This window comes from Sitophilus oryzae, unplaced genomic scaffold (genome assembly GCF_002938485.1).
Source record: "Sitophilus oryzae breed Bouriz unplaced genomic scaffold, Soryzae_2.0 scaffold_158_pilon_pilon, whole genome shotgun sequence".
Taxonomy (NCBI): Eukaryota; Metazoa; Arthropoda; class Insecta; order Coleoptera; family Curculionidae; genus Sitophilus; species Sitophilus oryzae.
The window spans coordinates 587901-612722 of record NW_022146269.1 but is presented as its reverse complement, the minus strand read 5'-3'; the positions used below and the strand labels follow the sequence as shown (position 1 = coordinate 612722).

The 24822-nt window shown below is 31.3% G+C and overlaps 1 protein-coding gene across 1 annotated transcript; it reads left to right on the top strand.

Moving 5' to 3' along the window:
• Positions 1-8759: 8759 nt before the first annotated feature.
• On the top strand, positions 8760-24166 carry LOC115879888. Its single transcript, XM_030896914.1, has 10 exons — positions 8760-9189; positions 9243-9522; positions 9672-9947; positions 10097-10372; positions 10521-10796; positions 10946-11221; positions 12244-12516; positions 14951-15477; positions 15534-16151; positions 23310-24166. Exons 1-10 carry the CDS (start codon positions 8975-8977, stop codon positions 23479-23481), a joined length of 3189 nt encoding a protein of 1062 aa, XP_030752774.1. The 5' UTR covers positions 8760-8974; the 3' UTR covers positions 23482-24166.
• The last annotated feature ends 656 nt before the right edge of the window (positions 24167-24822 follow it).

Sequence of the window (24822 nt, the reverse complement as noted above, 5' to 3'; positions counted from 1 at the left end):
CCCGCGGGCTTTTCTAGTGTTAATTTTATTAGGTTAGCAACTTGCGGCCATGCTGACGCAATGCCGTCTCTAATAGAACAGCCTCGGAGCGAGATTTATGACGTCACGCTTGTTAGATACTACGGATTAATAAATATGTTGTATAAATATGAAATACATGGAAAACATAATTATTCCTCGTATTTTTGGTTACATTGGTTATGGCTGAAATCGTACTCCATAGTCAATGTAGATAGTTTTAGTGTTAAGAATAATTTAAAAAATATGTGGTCATCTTTTGACAAGTTTATATTAATTTATTAATTGCAGTAAACATTATGTGGTGTTAGGTTAGGTTGTGAATATTTTATATGTAATCTTTTGGATTATATTAGACACTATTTTTTTCATATGACACAACACTGATAAAGGCTATAATGTTAGCCGAAACATTTTTTTAAACCAAAAAAAATAATGAAAAACCAAATGAAAACTTAATCAGCCTTTTTCCCGAACCTAAATCCCAAAAAAATCAAAAATTTTAGAATAATTTTACATATAAAATGACAGCGATCTTTATTTCATAGCCATCGCTGACGCCTTTTTTTTATGATATTGTATTATTTGCAAATATATAATTTTTCGAACATTGATACTTGCAAAATATACATATGAATTTTGTGAATGCAAATAATAATACATCACTATTAGTAGATATTGAATGTTTTTTTTGTTAAATTAGATCGATTTTCAAACCCCAAAATAATAATAAAAAATATAATATGTTTTACATTTTACCCATTATCTTATGTACCTATTCATTATAATATATTGTAAAACATTTGCTGCATTTGTATTGTTCATAGTTTATTTGTCAATTTATTGCTATAAATAGGTATATATATACAGGGTGTCCCAGAAATAAGTGCAAATATTTTAAGGGGTGGTAGATCTCGATAAAAAAACATATTTTCTCTTTATCGTTTTTCAAATAAGTCCAAAATAACGGAGTTATTTTACTTTGAAAATTTCCAAAAAAAAAAATATTTTTTGCTAAAATTTTGAAAACCACTGGATCTTTTCTGAATTTTCTTTCTTGTAAATTTAATCGAATACCTATGTTGCCATACTATCAAGAAATTATGTTTTTTAACTAAAAACTAAAAAAATTTCCAAAAAATTTTTCAAAAGATTTCGAATTTTCAAAATTTTTTTTTCGCGAAAAAACCTCATAGGCGTTTTTCTGGGGTTGAACTATACTACCAGTTAAAATATTTGCACTTATTTCTGGGACACCCTGTATATTGTATTTATTAAGTGTATATTATGTATATTTCATGTAAACTATATCATTTTTAAAATACAAACCAAAAATACGAGGAATAATTATGTTTTCCATGTATTCTACAACATATGTATTAATCCGTAGTATCTAACTAGCGTGACGTCATAAATTTCGCTCCGAGGCTGTTCTATTAGAGACGGCATTGGTCTGATAATTAGAAATGTCAAAAGCTGATGACATTTTACTTTTGACAATTATTACATTTTGTGCATAGATAAATGCAACAAGTTTAGATTGGAAAGCCCGTAAAAATTTTGGGTCGCGACCGTTATACGCGATCTGGCGCTGCTATAGCGGTCGCTAAGAACAACGGCAAACAAAAACAGAAATAATTTTCTCTTGTCAAAGTCAGAATCTTCAAAAATCATAATAATCTTTCAAAATCTAAACCGCTCTCATTAAAGAAATTCCGAAAAGTGTTTATAGCGTCCATTTACAAAGTAATAATTGCTATCTTGTGAGTTTAATTCAAGTTTTATTTACTCCAGCCGGTGATAATTGTGAAAAAGTGGCATTAAAAACTTAAAAAGCTGTTCTGTGAACTGCAAAAACCATCGTGGATCGTGGTATAACGTCGGTTTCCAATGTTTCATAGGTATTTCATACATGCGTCCTTATATAAAATAAAGTTTCTTGTTTGCAACGTCTTTTATTTATAAAATTAAACGAAAATAATAATAAATTTGAATAAACAATATTTGGCGATATAATTCCGGAAAAAACCCAACCGCTCCGAAATTTTCTAAAGTTTTGGGTCGCGACCGTTGCAAAAATAGCGCCAAATAGTGTTTACATTGTCCTTATGGGCACTTTCCAATCTAAACTTGTTTCATTTATCTATGATTTTGTGTTGATTTTTGCAAGAAAAGGAAGAACTGTCACTTGTTTTATTATTTTCCTTTTCTTTTTCACGAAAGTAAAAAGAGTTACCTATCTGATTCGTTCAGGCACTCAATTTAAAGAATATTAGTAACTTTTTTGATAGAGGTATTTTATATTTGCCATGTTGGTAAAATATAACGGTCAAAATTCAAAGTTATTCATTTTATAGACTATACATGCTAGTTAGGGATTGCAATACCGGTAAATAAAATGTTTATTTTCTATATTATTTTACCGGTAATTGATAATATAAAACATGGAATTACTGATTTACCAGTATATACCGATATTTTCCTTATCAGAACTAGGCGGAAAATTTTAAAATATAAAAGCAACATTTATCAAATTACAGCAGCATTTTTAAATATTTTCTCTAATTCCTTCTTGGCTGAAAATATTGCATTTCTGTTTTCAAGTTTTGAGCATTAACCATAGATGTTATACAGGGTTGTTCACCACATAGTATACCACACGGAGTATTGTAGCTAAACGATGAGATTTTTACAAATTGTAAGTCTTAAGTTCGATGAAGGACTATTAGAGGTACAATTTAAAAATAATTTTACAAGATACAGAGTGTCCCAAATAAGTAAAAAATATAAAAGTTGTATTTTTTTAAATGGAACACCCTGTATATTATTGCATTTTTAGTGTCTACGATTAAAATAAAGGTAAATTTGATTGAGGTTTATTATACTTAAACCTTACCGTTTTTGAAATATTTTCAATTTTGTGAAATTGCAGTAAAAATTTTAAGGCTTCATTTCTCCAAGGGTACCAAAGTTTTTAATACTAAATATTTACTGAAGTTTATTTATTGATCAGTTATTGTGTTACAATAATAAAAATAATACTACCTTATACAGAGTGTCTAAAAATTTATTTGACGTTTCTTACGTCAAAACTAACTGTCGCAGTGTCGTACACGGTCAAGTTGGTTAGGTTAGGAAGAAATTTATTTTAAATCGGACGATTTTTTCTAAGCCGTAGGCTTACCTCTCGCCTGTCATGTCACGTGACACTTCTTTAATCGCGTTTGGAGTAAAAATTGTTCTTGATGCAGTTCTATTTTTGTTTTTGATCATGTATTTTAACTACTCAATATCTTTAATTCTAATTCAGTGGTTAATGAGTATTGTGTTAAAATAGTAATAGCAAAGATGGACGTACTCTAGTTTAAGCTGTGGTTTAATGTATAAAAATGTGTACATTCTATTCTTCAGCAAAATAAAACACTAATTTGCCGCAATACACCAAAACACTTTACTTTTAACACTAGTTTTTGTGTATTGTGGTGAATTAGTGTTTTATTTTGCTGGTGTAACACCAAAAATTCCTACCCCAACTGTGTTATTCTATTCTACACTTTAATAAAAATAAATAAAGTTGTTAAAAATATATTAAAAGCAGTTTTTGTATACCCGAAATATTTTTTATAACCAGATATATACGGAAATTATTTACTATTTAAAAGTGAAGATATAACTGATCACATATAAATATTGGGAATTGTATTAAGGTGCGTATCTATTTTTCAGTGCATGTTTGAAACTAAATAATTTATTTGCACTTTTAGTTTGTTGTTTGGTGTTATTCTTTACGCATTCCATCACTTCATTGCATGCTTCATTGCACTAAAAATGCACTTATATATTATTTATTTTAAAAATAACCTGTATACATGGGATTCAATAACTTGACAAATATGAATAAGTTTGTAAAAATCTGAAAATTTTTGGGCCAATGAATGTTTGTCCGGTTTTTTTTATTATCATAAAATAATAATATCTATCACAAAATTTAAACAAGTTCCAAAATGTGATAGCTATTGATTCTATCTTTTAAATGAACTTGAATCATCAAAAAATATCAAATTTTAGCCGGGTTATTCAACAATTTGTAAGTGTATCCGATGTTACAATTTTTTCTCCTAAAACTACTTTTCAAAAGGTACACAATCCGCCTGAAAAGTCCCGGTCGACAAATTAGGCCGTGGTTTACTGAACTAAAAAATAACACTGATTTTTATAAAGTAGTTGCAAAGTTTTTATTTTATTTAGTTTTTATTATATTATAATTCAGTCCGTAAAGAAAAACCGCTACTGACATTTAGTTTAATTGCTTCTTTGTACATATTTATAATATAGCTATGGTTTGGTTAGTATAATAGACCCTTTATTGTATGTTTTGTGTGTAAATATAACATAATAGAAAGTGTGTTTATATAATAGAAAGTAGATTGCAATATCATTGTTATATATCTTTCATCCATTCGAAGCTTTTAAAACTTTTCTTCATTGATCTGAATAAACTTATATATTGTATATGTAACATTATAATCTATAATGGATAGGTGTTCTTACTTTTTACCATAGACTTAAAATAAAATATAGACTACACTATTTACATCTCAACGCGGACAAACAACCTTTTTTGTACACATGTTTACTTCTGAGTACAGTCGACCGAGCCTTCCTCATCCAGCCTATGTTGTCACGTCTTTAATATTATCAATATTTTTTTTCTTGTTATACACATATATTGAGATATTAATACTACAGTTTAATAAAGTAGGTTTTAATATTCCATAGATGTATTAAATAGTCCTTATACTACTAAATTATAAGTCGGATACTGTTTAATAAGGATAAGTTCTTTACAATATGACAACACCGATTAGAAGCACGATCATAATTATAACCCTGTTAATAATTAATAATGTTTTTATTAAAAATATATTCCGGTTTATTCTAAAATTATCTTCAGAATCTAAAATAACATACAAGAATTTTAAAATGATATTACATTATGAAACAATATTTTTTAATATACCGGGTCGTCTCAAAAGTGGCTCAACCCTATAACTTTTTTATTTTTTCAGATAAAAAAACAGATTTGTATGTTAGTAGGTATATGACATAAATTAGGATTTATTGACGTATTCAATTGTTTTTGGTCTCTTCCTGTTTTACCGAAATGATTACATCTTTTTATTTTTAAAGGCACCCTCGGTATATTGCTACTGATAAAAAATGACACTCTGAATAGAATGACATATCATATGTCAACTTTTGACATTGTCGCTTAAAAACATATCCTATTTTAAATTTCAATCCAGTTTTTTTCAATCCACTAAGTTTTAATCAAGGAGCCTTGGAAAAATAGTTTTGATCGTCTAATAGGTTTCGTGTCTTGTCTAGGCCGGTTAAAAGATGTACAAATCGTATTTTTAATCATATGTCAATTTTTTCAAATGGAACAAGGGTGACTCATTAGCATATTTGGAAAAAGCATTTTTTTATGAATATATTGATACCACACACTTGGTATTTCGAGTCAAATTGTCGTTATGAACTGCGTGTTACAATTACAATTAAACCATATGCGAAAATGTCAAAAGTTGACATATGCTATGCCATTCTATTCAGAGTGTCATTTTCTATCGAATAAAGTAGAAATATACCGAGGGTGCCGTTTAAAAATTAAAAGTTATAGTCATTTCCGGTGAAACAGGAAGTGACCAAAAACAATTGAATGCGTCAATCAATCCTAATTTATTTCATATACTTACATACTAAATCTTGTTTTTTTATTTGAAAATATAAAAAAATTATGGGGATGAGCCACTTTTGAGACGCACCCGGATAATAAAGACAGTACCGAGTTAAATAAATGTAGTTTTTATTTTATCCACTTCCTATCACCTTCCTTGCTTTAATGGAACAGATTTATGTTTTCTCTAATTTACATAATAAGACATCACTTAACCAGAAAAAAAATTACAACAATCATATTTTTTTTTTCTCTCCCTGTCGCCGATTCTATTATATCTGTGGAATAGATCCTGTTTTGATTAATATTAGGGGTTGTAAATGTTTGACTAAAATTAATAATTTATTATTAATTTCAAAAATTACCTAATTTCGATTATAAAATTTCTTCTATAACGTGTATTTTATTATTTTTATCCTTTTTGGACTCTAAATTGTTTTTTCTAAACTTTTATTTAACAAACCTGTCCTAAATCTTAATAAAATATAAAAAAGTTTAAATACGATATATTTTTAATTTAATTATAGCTTCATTAAAATAAAAAAATTACCCGGCTATGATACGGAGAGTTCAGGTGTACTTGAGAAACGAAAGACAGTGTTGTGTTTCTCGGCAGAGTCGTCAGGGAACGACCGTTACGACAGAGACAACCTATCTATCGCTCGTGTCGTTATAACCTAAAACAATAACACAACAATAACAAGAGAGTGTCTGACCGCATGTTCCAGCTATTTATGAATGAGATGCTCAGTCTATATTTTATTTTAAGTCTATGCTTTTTACTGTTTGCATCTTTCATTTTAAAAAAATCAAAGAATTTAATTGATTTTCAACATGAATATTTAATTTTTACAAATAGTATAATTAGTTATATTTTAATAAAAAAAATTAGTTTCAATACAGAAACAGTAAATTGTATATACAGTACGTATATCTAATGGTGATTTAAGTTTATAAAAATTTCACATACACGGTGGCGCACCTCCTTCTATTCTATATTCTTATACTTTTAATATAATTTGAAAGAGCATTTAAATCTGCTACGACTTATTTTAAAAAATACAGAGTATTGCATTTGACATAACAAAGTTTTTATGAAAAATCAGTATTTAAAATAGGCCAACAAATTGTGATACCCCTGTATACATTAAAGGGATACATTAAATCAAATTTTTCAATAAAGTTTATTTCTCTGGCTAGTCAGCACAAAAAATAATTCTGAAAAGTAATGTAGGGTGTTGTCAATCTTTTTTATTATAGCATGCATCGAGTCAGGCATATTTACGAGCCCTAACAACTATATGTTGGGACAAGGTCATATTTTGGAATTATTGCCCTGGTTTTTCAAAATGACTGAAAAATATATGTTTAATTTTTTAAATATAAACATAGCCATATGTCCTAAACAACTTGACAATATTTTTATGAATTTGTAAATCAATCCATATTTACAGTAGCGGATTTTGTTCATAAAAGGTCAAATTTGCTGACAACTAAATGTTGGGACAAGTATTTTTATATAATTAATATCATCATAGGCAGTTTTGCTATAAACGTCACAAATGTCGCAAACTGTTTACTTCAGCATTGACAGCTTGTAAGTGACTCGATACTTGAGTAGTGAGATTTACTGTAAGTAATTTACATTTTTTTAATTTTCAAGTTTGTTAATTTAATTCAAAGTAATGGTCCGTGGAAAAGCTACAAATAAAAAACTACGCGACATTATCATTCGTCAATACAGTACGGGAAAAATAATTCAAAAAAATTTCTGATGATTTAAGTATTTGATACAAATTCTTATTTAGGCCAAAGAAAAACCGCTACTGACAGATATTCAAAAGAAAAATCGCTACAATTGGGCAAAATCTAAATTATCGTGGACACAAAATGATTGGAATAAGGTCATATTTAGCGATGAGTCTAAATTTGATGTTTGCGTTGGGGATCATCGAAAACGAATAATACGAAATAAAGCAGAAGCCTTTCATAAAGATTGCTTAAAGAGGGTTGTTAAATTTGCTAAGGGGATTATGGTTTGGGGTTGCGTGTCAGCGGTTGGCGTCAGAGGTTTGGGCAAATTAAATTTTATAGATCGCACTGTTAATGCCCAAAAATATCAACATATACTTTGAGACCTCACTTTTGCCTAGTGCTCAAGAATTGTTTCTAAACGAAGACTATATTTTCCAACAAGATGGAGCATCGTGCCATTCAGCAAAATCAACTAAAAATTGGTTCGGTAATAATAATATAAAAGTTCTATCCCATCCTACAAGCAGTCCGGACCTCAATGTTATAGAAATTGTGTGGCTTAAAATGAAGCAATATTTAAGAAACCACCCTCAACGAACAATTTTTGATTTGCGGACAAAACTGCAGGAAATTTGGGATAATTTTTCTCCTCAAATGTGCCAATCTTTGGTAAATACAATGCCATTAAGAGTTCAGGCAGTTGTTAAGGCGAAAGGTGATGTAACTCCGTATTAAACAAATTTCTTGTTGTGCTGTCCCAATATATAGTTGTCAGCAAATTTGGCTTGATTTTGGCAAAATAAGCTATTATCAAAAGTGATTTGTTTTCAAAGTTATAAAAATATAGTAAAATTGTCTAGATCATTTTGTAATGTTTGAATTTAGAATAATTAACAAAATAAATTGAGTCGTTTTAACAAATTACTATTTTTGTTGCAAAAAAAACATATTCCTAACATATAGTTGTTAGGGCTCGTAAATATCTTCAAATATCTCACAAAACAAAGCTTGTAAACATATTTAACCCTTTTAATAAATGCCTTATTTTGTGTCCAAAGAACCAAAAATTAAATAAACTACCGGGTGTTCCATAAGAAAAAATCTCGGAAAAAATATAACTTTGGAGTGTAACCTGTACGTACATTTCAGAATAATTTTACACTATGCACTTTACCTTCTCACGTATACTCATAAAATATTTTGTTTCTACATTTTTCCGTTTTCGTATAATCAACCGAGTCGAATGAGGTGCGCCACTCTGTATATATCTATTACATTATATCGAAATTTATATTATATCATATAAAATTGTCTATTCTCTTAAATAAAATTCAACCTGTATTAAGATCAATAAATATATTTTGCATGTGTGGTGTCGGTCTTATTGCTTTTGCATATTAAATTTTCGTCATTACATCTTGGTGTTAGCCATTTAATACGTCACATAGCTTAAACTTATGTATGGGTGATTTGTTATTCGTATGTTATAGATTAGAGCACAGCAGCGACAACGAATGTAGTTGTACATGTAGCCAAATAGTATGCAATTTTGAAGATAATTTGTGTGAGATAGCACTTGCAAAAGAAAATACTGCTAATCCAATTATAAAATGTCAACACGGAACTACTTTTTCAAAAGACCCTTTCAAAGATGGATTTGAAAATATCGATCTAAAGTATGAAACAACAATTTCTACGATAGCGTCTCCTAATTTTTTATTTTATTTAGTTCAACCGTTCCTAATTCTAAACAGGAAAGAACTAGGTGTGGCTTAAACGAGGAAGATGTTGCAAACCAAATTAAAATTGAAAGATGTAAGAATGATAATTCATTGGCTCAAAGCACTTTGGTCCATCCAGAATTTGTTTGTGTCGATGGAAGAAATGTTTGCCTTCAGGAAAACCCTTCGTATTATGACCCTAATGAAGTAACTACTGAACCAAGTTATGAATACGTATCCAGAAGTAAAAGAGGTTCCCTTGAACCATCTCATGAAAAATCTGAACAGGTAAATAAACTGTTTTTGGAATATGTTGCTTATCTAAAATACCCAAACAAGACATATATATTTTACACCAATAGTTGATAGAAATAAAAAAATATATACCTACCTACTAATAAATAAAAACAATATATTAATAAAACAAATTATTGCAGACGACTGCTGATAATAGACAGAAAAGAATTAAGTGTGGCTTAAGCGAGGAAGATGTTGCAAACGAAATAATTATTGAAGGGTTTAAGAATGATAATTCATTGGCTCAAAGCACTGTGGTCTATCCAGAATCTGATTGTGTGGATGTAAGGAATCTTTGCATTCACGAAAATCGTTCGTATTATGGCCCTAATGAGGGGAATACTGAACCAAGTGATGAACACGTTTCCAGAAGTAAAAGTGGATCCCTTGAACCATCTATTGAAAGATCTGAACAGGTAAATAAACTGTTTTTGGAATATGTTGCTTATCTAAAATACCCAAACAAGACATATATATTTTACACCAATAGTTGATAGAAATAAAAAAATATATACCTACCTAGTAATAAATAAAAACAATATATTAATAAAACAAATTATTGCAGATGACTGCTGATAATAGACAGAAAAGAATTAAGTGTAGCTTAAGCGAGGAAGATGTTGCAAACGAAATAATTATTGAAGGGTTTAAGAATGATAATTCATTGGCTCAAAGCACTGTGGTCTATCCAGAATCTGATTGTGTGGATGTAAGGAATCTATGCATTCACGAAAATCGTTCGTATTATGGCCCTAATGAGGGGAATACTGAACCAAGTGATGAACACGTTTCCAGAAGTAAAAGTGGATCCCTTGAACCATCTATTGAAAGATCTGAACAGGTAAATAAACTGTTTTTGGAATATGTTGCTTATCTAAAATACCCAAACAAGACATATATATTTTACACCAATAGTTGATAGAAATAAAAAATATATACCTACCTAGTAATAAATAAAAACAATATATTAATAAAACAAATTATTGCAGACGACTGCTGATAATAGACAGAAAAGAATTAAGTGTAGCTTAAGCGAGGAAGATGTAGCAAACGAAATAATTATTGAGGGATTTAAGAATGATAATTCATTGGCTCAAAGCACTTTGGTCCATCCAAAATCTGTTTGTGTCGATGGAAGAAATGTTTGCCTTCAGGAAAACCCTGCGTATTATGACCCTAATAAAGGAACTACTGAACCAAGTGATGAATACGTATCCAGAAGTAAAAGAGGTTCCCTTGAACCATCTCATGAAAAATCTGAACAGGTAAATAAACTGTTTTTGGAATATGTTGCTTATCTAAAATACCCAAACAAGACATATATATTTTACACCAATAGTTGACAGAAATAAAAAAATATATACCTACCTAGTAATAAATAAAAACAATATATTAACAAAACAAATTATTGCAGACGACTGCTGATAATAGACAGAAAAGAATTAAGTGTGGCTTAAGCGAAGAAGATGTTGCAAACGAAATAATTATTGAAGTATTTAAGAATGATAATTCATTGGTTCAAAGCACTGTGGTCTATCCAGAATCTGATTGTGTGGATGTAAGGAATCTTTGCATTCACGAAAATTGTTCGTATTATGGCCCTAATGAGGGGATTACTGAACCAAGTGATGAACACGTTTCCAGAAGTAAAAGTGGATCCCTTGAACCATCTATTGAAAGATCTGAACAGGTAAATAAACTGTTTTTTGGAATATGTGGCTTATCTAAAATACCCAAACAAGACATATATTTTACACCAATAGTTGACAGAAATAAAAATATATACAGGGTGTCCCAGGCTGAGCGTGCATTAGAAGTTTCTAGAGAACTACAATATCTAAATCGGAGATTTTTTGCATATCGTTGTTTCACAACGAGATCTATCGATTAAAAATATTTTTAATATGGCGGCACTTCCGGAAATATCGCAAGTTGACAGCAACTTTCTTATTTTAAATTGGTGCCCCCATTTTTTATTACATACTTACATTAAATTCTCTGTAAAATTTTATGAATTTTGATATTAAACACTCTATATCTAACATTAACCGTTTTTGAGAAAAAAATATTTAAAATTTTTGGATGAAAAAAACTGCCTGTCGAGAATATGTGTATAGTCTAAACGTCAAATTTAGTGATTACCACAGCCACTGTACCATAAAGAGAAGATATGTGGCTATGTATTTCAAAAATTAAATTGTTGGAATGTCATATAATAATGGCCGCAGCTGTCATGGAATTGAGCGATTAAAAAATTATTATAAATCATTTTTTTCTAATGGAAACCCACTTTTTTATTTCACTAGTCAACACTAAATTTGAGGTTTAGACTATACGCATATTTTTGACGGGCAGTTTTTCTCGTCCCAAAATTTGAAATATGTTTTTCTCAAAAACGGTTAATGTTAGATATAGAATGTTTAATATCAAAATTCATAAAATTTTACAGAGAACTTAAGTATGTAATAGAAAATGGGGGCACCTATTTAAAATAAGAAATTTGCTGTCAACTTCCGGTATTTCCGGAAGTGCCGCCATATTGAAAATATTTTTAATCGATAGATCTCGTTGAGAAACAATGATGTGCAAAAAATCTCCGATCTAGATATTGTAGTTCTCTAGAAACTTCTATCATGTTCAGCCTGGGACACCCTGTATAACTACCTAGTAATAAATAAAAAATATATATATTAATAAAACAAATTATTGCAGACGACAACTGGTTCTAGACAGAAAAGAATTAAGTGTGGCTTAAGCCAGGAAGATGTTGCAAACAAAACAATAATTGAAAGATTTAAGAATAAAAATTCATTGGCTCAAAGCACTGTGGTCCATCCAGAAGCTGTTTGTATGGATGTAAGAAATATTTGCATTCAGGAGGACCTTTCGTATTATGACCCTAATGAGGAAACTACTGAATCAAGTGATGAACACGTTTTCAGAAGTAAAAGAGGATCCCTTGGACCTTATAAAAAATCTGGACAGGTAAATGTTAAAATATTAATAATCCTAGATCTATTTTTGTAAATCTATGAAACTACATTTTACAATTATTATGCTTTTTCTTTATAAGTTTACAAACAAACGAGATTTGGTTGACAACAAACGAGACAATGGAAATAGTGATGGGCAAAACTGTTATTTTTAGATAACAGTTGAAACTGTTATAGTTATTTATAAAAAACAGCTTAAAATAACAGCTTAAAAATAACAGGTTTCTTTATTTTATTGCTAAATATCTGAAAGAGTATGAGGCGGTCACACCACCAGGCGTATTAACGCAGTTGCAAGTTGCAACAATGACGTGCTCGGTGGTAGTATTTCCAGGATGTCAAAACACTTCTAAATATCGATTGTTATCTAAAATAGCTCTCTAAAAACGGTGGTTGTTTACAAATAAGCGCTGTTTACAAATTGCGATATAAAAAAAAATCCCGCCACTAGTCTGTACCTATACATTCCGATCTACCTACGCCCTACCCCTCGATCCGCGTAGATCTTGAACTGCGTAGCAGTGTACAGGGTGCATCTCACTCGACGGGCGAGAAGCTCTTAGATATAATTTTACCATTTGCGGTCAAAAAATAGCAATATAAGAAAGTGTGTAGTATATTCTTCATAAGTAAACCAACTCCACACTAGAGTTCGAATTAATTTACACTTAAACTAGCGTGTACCCGCGACATCGTTTGCGTCGAATTAATAATTTGTAATGGTGATGATAAAGCATAGCAAGAATTACCATTAAAATACAAACTGGATAAAATTTGCATCTCACATTTGCCAAAAATAAGCTTTAAACGTCGAGCAGTTTAAGCAGAATCGTGGTTAATCAATTATCCAACTTTTTGGTGTGTATGATTTTTTAAAAAAATTCAAAATATGTAAAAAAACAAAATAAATTATGCGTGTTCAAGCGTTTTCCCGAAAGACTAACCGTTTTTTAAATAACAAATATTGTAATATTTGAGGGGCGTTTTCACCCTCTTGGAATTTGAGATTCGAGAAACCCTTCCTTATCGAACCTCTACACCCCACAGTCAATTCGTTTGCCAAAAATCAGCTTTAAACGTCAAGCAATTTAAGCAGAATCGTGATTACTCAAGGGTCATATTTTATGAAACACCCTGTATATATTTTTAAAAATCTTAAAATTTGTAAAACAACAAAATAAAATTTACGTATGTGAAAAACTTACCGGTTTTTAAATAAAAAATATTCTAATATTTGAGGGTGGTTCACCCCCTTAGAATTCGAGTTTCGAAAAATCCGTTCTTTCCGTTTTTCAAAAATCAGATTTTTACGTCAAGGGCTTTAAACAGGATCGTGATTAATCAATGACCGGATTTTTCAAAACACCCTGTATACATTTTTAAAAAATCTTAAAATATTATTCTGAAAATTTTTCAGAATAAATAAATACCTAAATATTGAAACTTAATAACGTACTGAATCATACAGCGCCATAATATCTCGACCTCCGCCCGTTATGCTCGTAACAGGTATCTAAAACAACTGATGCTTTATTCTCCAACCTGTTTCGAACCTCCATCGACAATCGACCGATGCAGCAGCGTTACTTTCCCTCTCCGATTATCTCGATCGCCGCTCTGTTATGCTCGTAACAGGTTAAAAAAACAACGTATCTAAAATGCCTGCTTATTTTCTATACGTTATTCTCCAACCCGTTGCGAGCCTCCATCGACAATCGACGGATGCAGCAGCGTTCCTTTCCCACTCCTGTTATCTCGACCGCCAGGCGTTATGCCCGCAACTGTTTCAAAAAAGCTGCTTCGTTTATATCCTATTATTTTTAAGCTATTGCAAGCCCAACACGACCATCGACAGCATCGACCGATGCAGCTACGTTCGCCGTAGCGCATTCCCCACTCCGTTGTCCGTTGTATCTCGCTGCCTGTATCGATGGTTGTCGAAATAACATGTTTTCCATCCATACTAGCTGTTTGGAATTGCTTCGAGCAGCATAGAATTTCGTGGCGGTGCAGAGCGCCGACTTCGTTTCACGAGCGGTCGATCTCCTACGTATCGTTATTTTATATCTGCTATTTTTTAGAAGTAGTAACGGTTGCATTATGTTATTTCTAAATAATTGTTATAAAATAACAGATAGTTAAATAACAACCCATCACTAAATGGAAACCTTTGAAGTATATTAAAAAATATTATATTGTGTTTAAAATTTTACATTTCTGTAGATATATTTTTAAGTTAGTTTTTGTAAATTACATTATTATTAGTTTCTATTCTACTGTAACTAAATTATTTTGAAAATGGTAGTATTTTAGAGCTCTTCACAAACAGTATGCTATTTTAATTCAATGCCTATACATAATTCTCACAAACTACAGTCTACTATGTGTATTTATTGTAAATAAAATAAAATTTCTTCTCCTTTTAGAGGAAAATTTGTAGAACTACTGCTTCTAGAACTTCGGATACACCAAGCACCAAGCGGCTTTTGAATGAACAAAACATTCAACTAAGAAATACTGAATTATTTGAGTTGCATTCCTCTACAAACAACGATATTATTTGCGACACTATTAGAAATAGTATGACGGGAGATTCTGAGAAAACCATTACGTCCAATCTTCGCAGTGCTCCAGAACATGTAATTGATAATGATACTATTACCAGTACAGTTGAATCAGTCCATAGTGTTGACAAAAAGTCGGCAAAAACACTGTCTTTTCAAGATTACAAAAGAAAATATGGACAGTTTCGCCGTTCCAGTACAGATCACAAGAAGCGAGAATTTTCACTCGATGGTAAAATTAATAGTTTGAACATTGACATAGGAACTCACAAAACCAATAATTTTGATACCACTATAAATACAGATGCTGATACAATATTATACAATATGTACAAAGGATCGCTTGTAAATAACTATACAGTAACATGTACTGGAGAGAAAAGACAGGGGTAAATATTATTACTGATTAATTTTATAAATATTTTTAATAATTAATTTTTTGCAGATCAGAAAATGCTATTCAATATTACATAGACCTTGAAAATTCATATATTCCTGATACTCAATTAATCAAATGCATTGTGTGTTTAGAAAATATCGAAAGTATTGACACACTAGCAGTACATTTTTGGGTAAATCATAGAGATCAACCGATAGACAAAATTGTATCCGTGTTCTGTGAAGTATGCGGTGAGAAAATTAACACAGCATATTCTAACAATCACTTTCATCTTTACAAATTTGAATGTGTCTGTTGTAATGAGGCATTCGAAAATACCGACCGCCTAATGTCGCATTATATTGTCTCTCATCCGAAGGACAACAAAGAGGAATTAGAATTCCGATCTATTGGTACCCACCACACAACTTATTTCTGTAACTTTTGTGGAGCTCAATTTTTCTTCATTGCTAGTTTGTTTAGACATAAAAATGGATATCACAGTAATATATTGAATATTCTTAAAATGAAGGAATGCGCTGATGCGCATGTAGATTCAAATGAGGAGCCGTCCAGGGACATTGAGGAGTCTATAAACTACGCAAACGAAGAATTCGAGCAGACAATATATGACTTTCAATGTGATTTAACGGATTGTACGTCACCGATACAAATGAACTCTGAGTAAGTACATTTTATTCAAAGTAATAATACCGTAAAAAATAAAGTCATTTATTAAGGGTTTTTCGTTTATGTCCAGTTTAATTTAGAGTTAATAAGAATCAAATACAAGCGCTTACTGATTATTTTAAAGTGAATATTTTATATCAATACGATTACTATTGCCAAAGAAAAATCATAATATTCTTTGCTATTACTTAATTTTATTTGTTTTTTCTTGTCAAATGTACCTAGAGGTTAGGTTGCTGGGGTTTGGGATCCTGTTTGGTCCCTCACTCGGAGGCCTTGAGCCCATTGCGATACTCCTGTATTATTGTACCAAACCTTCCTCTGATTCTTTCTTTGCGTTAAAGCACTTCCAGCTCTTTGCAAAGTTCCGGATGTCGCTGATGTTGGCTTCTGTTGCTTCCTCTAGTCCAAAAAACTGTTCCCTAAAGTTTTAAAGCATCGGTGTTCCAGTGCTGGACAGTGGCAGAGCAGGTGTTTTATGGTCTTCTTCGTCTCCGCATTCTCTAAAATAGTCGTGGTTGGAAGTCTTCCATCTCACGAGGTTTACCCCCGTGGGGCAGTTTCCATTGACGACACCTACAATTATGCGTACTAGTTTCTTTTTGTGCTCTAGTAGTTGTTTTGTCTTTTTGCTATCTACCACTGGCCACAGTTTTTGATCTGTAGCGCAGTCCTCACGGTGTTGCCACGTCTCTTGCAGCTTGGCCTTGATCCTATATATTCCTTTTGCTTCCTTCAGTGTGTTGATCGTAACAAAAGTTTAGGGTCATCTACCGCGGCCTCTCCCCTAGCTCCCCCTTTGACGAGTCTGTCCGCTTCTTGGTTGCCTACCACATTGCTGTGCCTAACACCCCGCACAGAGTGCCTTGACCCAGCCAGGACAGTGCTTCTCCGCAGTCCATCACAGTTTTCGATCTCACTGATTGCATCTTATTGACACTTCTTAATATATTTGATGCTTCTTAAAGCGCCCAAGCTGTCATAGTATATCACGATATCTCCTAATAGTCTATCAGAGCTTTTCCCTCGTATACATCTGGCCGCTTCGTTTATAGTGTGAACCTCTGCTTGTAGAACACTATTTCTGATAGCTTTATAGATCGTCGGATGTTAACTGTATAAGTAATGTATAACAAAAGGTTTTTTTTCTAAATTAACCCTTTCTTATTCTGTCGAACTTTTTTTATATCAAAATTAATCGGAGATAAAAAATATAGTAACATATTGTAATAGAAATAGTTGTTTGAACCCTTTGTATACAACATCTCTAATAAAGCATCATATGGGAAGAAGTAAAGAAAACTAATATCTTCACTTACAGGCAGTGGCGGTAAGGGAGGTCAATATCTATTTTTAGCGTCGATTTTCTTAAGACGGGACCAAATTTAATTGGTTTCTTACAAGGTACTTGTACGTTTAGTTAAAGGAAAATAAATTTAAAAATAAATACAAATTATTTTAAAATGAAACCTATACCCTTACATTTTTAAACAGGTGGTCTAGTGCCATTTCACTAAAAATCCAGTCATCCACGGTATGATTTAAAAGACACTTAAATTATAATGTCACAAAAATATAAATATATATGTATAGTCTATAAAATGAATAACTTTGAATTTTGACCGTTATTTTTTACCAACATGGCAAATATAAAATCCCTCTGTCAAAAAAGTTACTGATTTTCTTTTAATTGAGTGCCTGAACGAATCAGATAGGTAACTCTTTTTACTTTCGTGAAATAGAAAAGGAAAATTATAAAACAAGTGACAGTTCTTCCTCTTCTTGCAAAAATCAACACGAAATAATTGTCAAAAGTAGAATGTCATTAGCTTTTGACATTTCTAAATATCAGACCAATGCCGTCTCTAATAGAACAGCCTCGGAGCGAGATTTATGACGTCACGCTAGTTGGATACTACGGATTAATAAATATGTTGTAGAATACATGGAAAACATAAGTATTCCTAGTATTTTTGGTTTGTATTTTAAAAATAATAATAATAATACTTATATGTAATAATTTACATATAAAATTACAGCGATCTTTATTTCATAGCCATCGCTGACGCCTTTTTTCTGTGATATTGTATTATCTGCAAATATAATTTTTCGAACATTGATACTTGCAAAATATACATATAAATTTTGTGAATGCAAATAATAAAACATCACTATTAGTAGATATTGAATGTTTTTTGTTAAATTTGATCGATTTTCAAACCCCAAAATTTAAAATATATTTTACATTTTACCCATTATCTTATGTATCTATTCATGATTTGTATATTGTAAAACATTTGCTGCATTTGTATGGTTCATAGTAAATTTGCCAAAGTATTTATTACTACTTACTTATTACTACTTACTACTTATTACTATTACTCTTACTATAAATAGGTATATATATATATATATTGTATTTATTAACTGTATATTATGTATATTTCATGTAGACTATATCATTTTTAAAATACAAACCAAAAATACGAGGAAGAATTGTGATTTCCATGTTTTCTATAACATATTTATTAATCCGTAGTATCTAACTAGCGTCATAAATCTCGCTCAAAGTTGCTCTAAAAAAGTTGCTAACCTAATAAAATTAACACTAGAAAAGCCCGCGGGAACTGTCAAATTCAAAGTAATTCGTTTCACAGACTGTAGCGTTTTTTTAAACCACTACCACTGCGAACGGCAGCTTTTCATCGGAGAGCAGTCGTGGATAAGGTATTTCACTAGAGAGAAAATTAATCAGTAATAATTAACAAAAGATATATAGATATTGGGCGCCAGGCATGTACAGAGAAAGAAAACACAGTAGTATAATACTTAAAACTAATGACTATATTTATTCATGATGAATTCTGATGGTAAATAGCATTGTACAATTTTAATAATTATTATAGTGGTTATTTGTTGAGTAAAACTATGTATGTAAATAATATTAAATATGTTCTACGAAAAGACTATGAAAAAATACAATGCGTGTAACGTTATAGAAAATATAAGAAAAGTAGCATTACTTTATTTAAATTGTTAATTTTATGCGGTGTTAAATCTGATGTGTTGCAACCTGTAGATTCTAGAATCTATGTCTCGTTATTCATCTGTTAATATAGCGCAATAATAATATCTATAGAAAGTAATACTATTACAAGGCGTAATATAATGAAACCTAAAATCTAAATCATATTGTAACTACTCAATCGACATAAATGTTCTTAATAATCTAACCACTAAATATAGTCTGTACGATATTATTTAAAATGTACGTTACTGTTTAAGACTGAAAATATTTTAGATGTTAAATGTAAAACTAGAACTTAAATATACACTTAGTTGTTCTTTTATGTAACCTTGCTTCAAACAGTAGCAGCGTGAGGTGGTCCAGCATCTCTGTACTGTCTGTCGGCCATCCTGTTGGCCAAAACAACAAAAGGGTCCAGATTGAGGACACCGTGAATCACTACAGCCGTAGCTACTGAATAGGCTTAGAAATGGGAGTGAAGCAGCATGGGACTCAAGCTACATCCACGCTGTGGCACTTATATGTAAGAAAAAAATCATTCTTACTGGGGACACTCGTCCACAGGACATCTGTACATAAGATAATGTCTGTACATAAGACACTACCCGTACCTTGGACACAGTCCGTACCTTGGACACAGTCCGTACCTTGGAAATAGTCCGTACCTTGGGCACAGTCCGTACCTTGGACACAGTCCGTACCTTGGACCCTACAAATATGAAACTCTTGTTTAAAACCAAACAAGATCTTATAAACAAAATGAACCTACCTCGAATTACTTCCGAGGGCTCAATAAATAATAAAGAACCTGTCCTTCCTTCCATGTGACATTCTGGAGGACAAAAGAAAAGGGACGCCAACGTGCCGGCAAAACACAATTACAAGTTAGGTTGGGGCATCCGCAACTCTACCCTAAAAATACGCATTAATAGTAACGAATCTAAAAGGATAATATCTCATCTTTACCTGTAGCTTCGAAATAGCAGCTGATTCAAATTATACAGCAAGACTTAAATAATCACCATTTCCAAAAGCTGGGATACAACAGAGCGTCAAAACAAAGTGAGGTTAAGCACGGAGACAGTTGACAGAAGCGATGTTGACAGCGCCTCCTCAGAGCAATAACAGGGTTGTGTCGAACGATAACAGGGTTGGCGACTAGGGAACGTAAAAATTACGCGTCAAATAAACTATCCGGCCTGAACGAGAGGGAATCCGGTGATGATAGGTCAGACATCATATATTATATATAAAAAAGACATGTAACGAACTAAAAACGTTACAAGACTATATATACACATACACATTTATAAAAGTTTTATTTCACATTTTTTATATTTTAAGTCAATTCTTTCTCTAAACGTTTTCCGAAATTTAAGCAATTGTTTTCTTTCTACCGCACGATTTTACAAACTTAACACCATATGTTGTCTATTTGAAAATATCTATTCCAGAATCAGCCAACAAGAGTTCATCATTTAGCCAGAACCAGAAAATTATGAATTACTACCTACACAAATTTCGCGCTGCATCTCAAACCCTCGGCTACGACAAAGCTACGGCAACTAAAACTAATTTATTTTCGATATTAAAAATTTAAATATTGATTTATATTGACTAAACCAAACATTATACGCGATACGCGATAAACGATACAAAAACCTAGGTTGTTTTATAATTTGAGTTTTTATAAACTCCCAAACTGTAATATATTTATATAGAAAATCCTGTAATATATTTATATAGAAATAATGCACTCGATATTTCTTATTTAACTACATCGATTCTCAACTAATAAACAATATTACAAATTACAATAATAACACGCTGGTTTTTCTAGACAAAGACAAAAACCTCCACTTTTTATGTCGTCTGTCAGTAAACTACCATATACAAGTATATAAAGTTGCTTACCTTACAAATTCTTTTATGAATGACGCGGTCAATGGCCAATATAAACTATATCTATCGCACCTTAATCCATTATATTTTCTATACGTAGTATACCTTACCTTGTTGGCGTCACGAGCCGCGGCACTTAGACGTGTAAAACATAGCGGGAACGAAGGACAAAATGGAATTTTGACCGGCATCGGCAATAGAGAAAATGGGTAAAATAAAATGTTTTCAAGCGAAAATTGGACAAATTGGGAATAATTTTGAATAATTTCTCCTGATTTTGGGGGGGGGCATTGACCATTTGGTTAAGCCGCCATTGCTTACAGGGTAACCTAATATGGGGCTTTTTCAAGACACACCTGACCACCCTGTATTTTTATTACTACCCATACAGCACATCAAATCACATTTACGATGTGTTTACATTATTAGATGTAGACACAGGGTGACACAATTCCCCCGATGTAAATATACTACGTTTACACATTGTAGTTCAACACGTATGCACAAAGGTTAAACGTCCGCCTCATAATGTAGCCACAGTATAGCATTTACGTATACACAAAGTAGGGGATACACAGTGTGCCGTAGGATACACAGTGCTTGTGTATTACGTTTAAACTCTGTTTACACATTGTAGTTGTGACTACTGCGTGTATATGTATGTATTTTGCTTTGTATATACATCTTGTGCTAGATAAAAATATTTCTTAAGAACGAATTTAGGAAATAATACAAGTTTTGATGCCTAACTTTTCGTTCTTTTTAAGAAATATTTATTCAATGATACCCATTATATCTTTTTAGAACGAAAATTGGAACGCAAAACTTATCGTAGTATCTCCATCGTAAGTTCAAGAGAAGTAGTCTTAAAATTGTTCTATTCTTGTTTTGTATTAAATGTACCATTTTTCTTCCATAAAATTGATTAAGTGGTTAAAAAACAAAATTCTTATATTTCTTTATATCATGAAACGCAATAGCGCAAATAACACAATAATAATAATTATTTACACTGCAGAAACCAGAACTAAGAAAACACTGTAAAATAACAGAATTTGTATCAAAATGTATTAAAAATATAAGTACCTAGTATAACAACATACTAAAATGGTAAACACTGGTATATCGCCACGATTTGGTGGACCTCGTTTAGTCATTTTTTTCTTCTCTTTTCCCTCCAAGCAGTTGTTAGCATACTCATTCAACGAGCACTCTGTTGGACTTTGTTGTATTTTATTTCCAGAATAACAATCTCACCCTTAAATTTTATATGAAACTGATTATTGAATATTAAACATATCTGTATATTGATCCATCAATAACTTACCGAATATCAGTGTAAGAAGTTCTTTGAAGTGTTTAAATTTTTCTTTCTCTGGTCCATTTAGATTTTTATTACTTCCAAATTAAAAAAAAATATATTGCAGAGCTAACCTCTTTATCATTATACGAGAATATTTGGAGTTTTCATTCATTGGTGTCAAAATTTGGTAAATTAGGTATCGAGTAAGAGAAGAGTCGCTGCTATACCACTATAATAATACTCTTATGAAGGTGTAATAAGGTAATTAAAAACTTGTGCTTACCTTAAAATCTCTTTTAAACTACACACAAACAGAACATTTATATAGAGCTTCCGAATGATAAAACAATAATGGCTGCTAACCCATACCACTCCTAGAAAGGAGGAAGGAGAGAGGACACATAATGGACACATAAGATACACTTGGTCGGTGTATCTACGCTGAGGCTATCCGCGCGTGCGCACACCTTCATTTCATGCTAGAATGTAGACAAAACAGTACACTATTACAAAGTGTCTATATAGATATTTATATTATGTGTATACGTCACTTTTTTACAAGGTGTGTACTATAGGCACAACTATGATACAAAGTATCACACATACATATGACTTATACATTGTATGTCTCATATAGCGACGTCAGATTTCATAATTTTAATAATTATTTGTTACGTTACAAAAGACGCTTTAGAATCTTGAGTGCATACGGTATACAACTAGTAAACACTGTATCACACAATTCTATCAATATAAACCTGCGTGTATCTCATATGTATATGTTAGAACTAGATGAACACTTAGGTTCACTTTAACATATTTTGTTTCTCATGTGTCTCCCTTGTAGAAACGTAATTTCATTTGGACGTGCTGTATGGGTAGATATATTTTTGATAAAGCTATATTTTCTATTTATTAGAGATGGTTTGTCTTGGGGAGAGAAACAACAGCATAAACCAAGCAGTTCGATTACCAAGAAAGCTACCCATCGAAACTATAATGAAAACCCATCCACTACTCAAGATGTAGAAGATCCAAATAAATGTATACGATACAACCGAGATCCAAGACGTCAAAGATTCCGATATTAACAAAGTTGCGAGTCTTGTAAAGTTCAAATTAATAAACACTACAATAGCACAACAAGAGTTGTAAAAAAATTTATTTACACATAATAATTATTGTACAGTGATATACATTTTATTTTTTCCAAAAGAATAAATTTAAATGCCAAAAAATGCATGCAAAATATTTTTTAGTATATTTTTTTTGATCAAATTGTGTACTTTACAATCAAAATTTGACAGTAATTATTGTACCTTAGAATAATTATATTCTAAAACGCTTTAAATGTTACCAAAACATCATAGAAAAAACCTTACAAAATGTTCTAACATATTGGTAAATTAGTATTTAATTGGCAAAATATAATTCTTCAGTAAATAAAATTGTAAGCATTACAAATAAAATTTGATAGTGAATATTGTACCTAATTAGATTTGTAGAAAGCTTTTCAATTTTAGGCTATAATTCTATATTTTTTGGGCTAGAACATTTATTGTAAAAACAAATTATAGTATTTATAGTCAAGTTCAAATACCTACCTCTTACCCCAAAAGTTTTATAACGCTGTCATATTGCACAGTAATGATAGAACTTTTTTTCTGATTTCAAAAATGCACACAGGGCCACACACGCTCTTTCTTTTTAATAGCTAGTTATTAAAATTTTATGAATTAAGCAACCATTAGATGTATATACCGGTTGCGTCTCAAAAGTGGCTCACCCCTATAACTTTTTTATTTTTTCAGATAAAACAACGAGATTTGGTATGTTAGTATATGACATAAATTGGGATTGATTGACGTATTCAATTGTTTTCGGTCACTTCCGGTTTCACCGGAAATGACTACAACTTTTGATTTTTAATTGGCACTCTCGGTATTTTTTTACTTTATTCGATAGTAAATGACACTCTGAATCGAATGACATATCATATGTCAATATTTGACATAGTCACTCAAAAACAAATTATATTTTAAATTTCAATCTAGAGTGCCATGGCTTTGTGAAAAACACTAATTTTTAATCAAGGAGCCTTGGAAAATAGATTTGATTGTCTAATGTTTTTAGTGTCTTGTCATGGCCAAAGATGCCCAAATCGTATTTTTAATCATATCTGAATTTTTCAAATGGAACGAAGGTGGCTCATTAGCATATTTGGAAAAAGATTTTTTTTACGAATAATTTGATACCACACACTTGGTATTTTGAGTCAAATTGTCATTATGAACCGCATGTTACAATTTCAAATAAACCATATGCCAAAATGTCAAAAGTTGACTTATGATATGTCATTCAATTCAGAGTGTCATTTTCTATCGAATAAAGTAAAAAAATTCCGAGGGTGCCATTTCAAAACAAAAGTTGTA